This window comes from Rosa chinensis, chromosome 4 (genome assembly GCF_002994745.2).
Source record: "Rosa chinensis cultivar Old Blush chromosome 4, RchiOBHm-V2, whole genome shotgun sequence".
In the NCBI taxonomy this organism is placed as follows: Eukaryota; Viridiplantae; Streptophyta; class Magnoliopsida; order Rosales; family Rosaceae; genus Rosa; species Rosa chinensis.
In genome coordinates, this window is record NC_037091.1 from 15,425,242 (window position 1) to 15,428,544 (window position 3,303).

Here is a 3,303-nt window from a genome sequence, read left to right on the forward strand (position 1 = left end):
GTATCTAATGATATTAGACTTTTTTCCCTTTGCTTTATAGATTTTTTTTTCTTCTGTGCTTTGTAGATTTTATTTTTTTTGAAAATAAATATAAGCCCCAAAAACAGACTTCTCTATAAGAAACTCTCTATAAGAGAAGACAAACAAAACTTTTACTCGTCCTCTCCACCTCTCTCTTCTTTCTCATCATCAAAATACTGAAGAACTGAACCATGATCAGCGGAAAGGACATTTACGAGGTCCTTGCGAGCCTTGTGCCGCTTTACGTAGCCATGATCTTGGCCTATGGCTCGGTCCGGTGGTGGAAGATCTTCACCCCGGACCAATGCTCCGGCATCAACCGATTCGTGGCGGTTTTTGCCGTTCCTTTGCTTTCCTTTCACTTAATTTCTTCCAATGATCCGTACGTCATGAACTACCGGTTCATAGCGGCGGACTCGTTGCAGAAAGTGGTGATTCTGGTGGCTCTATTCCTCTGGCAGATCTTCTCCAAGCGCGGCAACCTCGAGTGGATGATCTCGCTCTTCTCCCTCTCGACTCTCCCCAACACTCTCGTCATGGGCATTCCTCTGTTGAAGGCCATGTACGGCGACTTTTCGGCCACTCTCATGGTTCAAATCGTGGTGCTGCAGAGCGTCATCTGGTACACTCTCATGCTCTTCATGTTCGAGTACAGAGGAGCCAAACTCTTGATCTCAGAGCAGTTCCCGGAAACCGCTGGGTCCATCACCTCGTTTCGGGTGGACTCCGACGTCGTTTCGCTTAACGGACGAGAACCTTTGGAGACGGATGCCGAGATTGGAGAGGATGGGAAGTTACATGTGGTGGTGAGAAGATCGGCGGCGTCGTCGATGGTGTCGTCTATCAAGTCGCACGGGTTCAACTCCTTGAATTCCGGCATGACTCCTCGAGCTTCGAACCTGACCGGCGTTGAGATTTATTCCGTTCAGTCGTCTCGTGAACAGACGCCGAGGGCATCCAGCTTCAACCAGGCTGACTTCTACACCATGTTCAATTCCAGAGAGGCGCAGAGCCCTAAACACGGTTGCACCAACAGCTTCAAGGGCGGGTTTGGCGATGTTTACTCGCTCCAGTCATCGAAAGGCGTAGCTCCGAGGACTTCAAATTTTCATGAGGATATGAAGAGAGGGGCAAGGAGCATGAGCGGTGAGCTTTTCAATGCCGGGACGGTGCCTTCGTACCCGCCTCCAAATCCCATGTTTTCGAGGTCTACCAGTGGCGGACCGGAGAAGAAGGAAAGCGGCGGCGCCGGTGCTGGTGCCGTTGTCAGTGGTGGTGCAGTGTCTAATAAGGAGCTTCATATGTTTGTTTGGAGCTCGAGTGCTTCGTCGGTTTCCGAAGGGAGTCAGAAACATGCAGTTAACCGAGCTGCCTCGACTGAATTTGGGGGCATTGATTCTTCTAGGGCTGCTCAACATGATCATCCAATTGCTGGTTCAAGAGGTGAGCAAATAATATCCGTGTGATCTCACCTCCAAACCATATTTGTTATATAGTAAATTGCTAGCAAATTCTAACACCAACAATTTCAAGTTCAAACCGACACTCAAATCAACCAGACAACTGATTTCCTTTTTACATGACAAGAGAAAACAAATGATCAATTTTCTCGGGATCTATCTATTTGTTGTGTTTTTTTTTTTTTTCAAAAATATTGCATTAATAATTCCAAGATCCCGAATCGATCAAATTCGTTCACTAAATAACTGAGTCACTATACTTAGTGCATATGTTTTAATGATCAATATATATCCAAAATCATTACTTATATTATAACAAATGTGTCCTGAGATGTGCAGGGATGCATGAATTGAGTCAGAATATGAGTTCTGGAAGGAAAATGAGTGGAGATGTCGAGCTCGAAATAGAAGAAGGAACAAAGTTTCCAGCAAGTGCAACCTCATATAGTAGTCGCCATAAGAAGATGGACATGGAAGACGGAGGTGTGACAAAGAAGCAACAGATGCCTCCTGCAAGTGTCATGACTAGGCTTATACTGATCATGGTGTGGAGAAAGCTCATTAGAAATCCCAACAGCTACGCCAGTCTCCTTGGTCTCGCATGGTCTCTCGTATCATACAAGTACACCTCTCTTCCTTTTCTTTATTTTTCCAAACCACGCCTTTCACACAAGTCGGTCAAAAGAAGTATTCCTACTTGCATGAAAGGCATGATATTATTAATAAATATTATACGAATAGTTGAATAAGAATATCTTGAACCCTCAGCGTTACCTCAACCACATCAACATTTTTAATTGCCAGGTGGCACATCAAAATGCCCAAAATTGTAAGTGGATCCATATCAATATTATCTGATACTGGCTTAGGGATGGCTATGTTCAGTCTAGGTATGCATCTTCTATTGACTGATTGACCACCTAAATATGGTAACTAATACAATGCAAATCTTGTATCCATCCAAAATAACCCCCTTTTTTTTCTTCCCTGGTTTCAGGTTTATTCATGGCTTTGCAACCAAAGATCATAGCTTGTGGAAAAGCAGTAGCAACATTCGGAATGGCTGTTAGGTTCTTGATAGGCCCAGCAGTGATTGCTGCATGCTCCGTAGCTGTTGGTCTTCGTGGAGTTCTTTTGCGTGTTGCAATACTTCAGGTTAACCAACTCAATCTTCAAACTATCCACTCGGGAAATCTCATTAGTTAATTGACAATTTAAGATAATACCATATAAGTTTACTATGTTTCCCTCTTCTTCTTTTTTTTTTTTTTTTTTTTTCTGAATTAAAAGCTAACCACAAATAGAATATTTATCCCTTTTTCACAGGCTGCTCTTCCTCAAGGGATTGTTCCTTTTGTATTTGCCAAAGAATACAATGTTCACGCAGACATACTTAGCACTGCGTAAGTATTTACATTTCTGAAAAAAAAAACCCATAAAATGATTCATGAATGATGGTAAATAGTAATGAAAAAACTCTAACTTGTATTACGGTATTCCAATTATTGCAGGGTCATTTTTGGAATGTTGCTTGCCTTGCCTGTGACAATAGTCTACTATATTCTCATCGGACTCTAGTTTCTGGCAAAATTGAAGGCAGAAGAAATATATCCAAGGCTTAGGAGGAAGAGTGAATGATCAAATGTCTTGAACAGAAAATTGTAGGAAAGTATTATGTATCATTATTATGATATCAATGTATTAAAAAACACGCCTCAGCAGCGCCTTAAGGTGTGGAAGGTGGGTTTTGGCCGTCAAAACGCTGTGTTTCATGACTAGGGGCAAAGGCGTCAAAAACATACAGTTCTTTTTTTTTTTTTTC

At 42.4% G+C, this 3,303-nt stretch overlaps 1 protein-coding gene across 1 annotated transcript; it reads left to right on the top strand.

The window, feature by feature from the left end:
* The first annotated feature begins 212 nt into the window (after positions 1 to 212).
* Positions 213 to 3,095, top strand: LOC112200691 (auxin efflux carrier component 2). The gene is made up of 6 exons (XM_024341699.2): positions 213 to 1,464; positions 1,821 to 2,103; positions 2,286 to 2,371; positions 2,479 to 2,636; positions 2,808 to 2,884; positions 2,993 to 3,095. Exons 1-6 carry the CDS (start codon positions 213 to 215, stop codon positions 3,057 to 3,059), a joined length of 1,923 nt encoding a protein of 640 aa, XP_024197467.1. The 3' UTR covers positions 3,060 to 3,095.
* The last annotated feature ends 208 nt before the right edge of the window (positions 3,096 to 3,303 follow it).

Coding starts and splice junctions, on each gene's coding strand:
- LOC112200691 (XM_024341699.2), top strand. CDS start 213: ATGATCAGCGGAAAGGACATTTACGAGGTCCTTGCGAGCCTTGTGCCG. Junction 1,465..1,820: donor TCCAATTGCTGGTTCAAGAG/GTGAGCAAATAA, acceptor TGAGATGTGCAG/GGATGCATGAATTGAGTCAG. Junction 2,885..2,992: donor GCAGACATACTTAGCACTGC/GTAAGTATTTAC, acceptor CAATTATTGCAG/GGTCATTTTTGGAATGTTGC.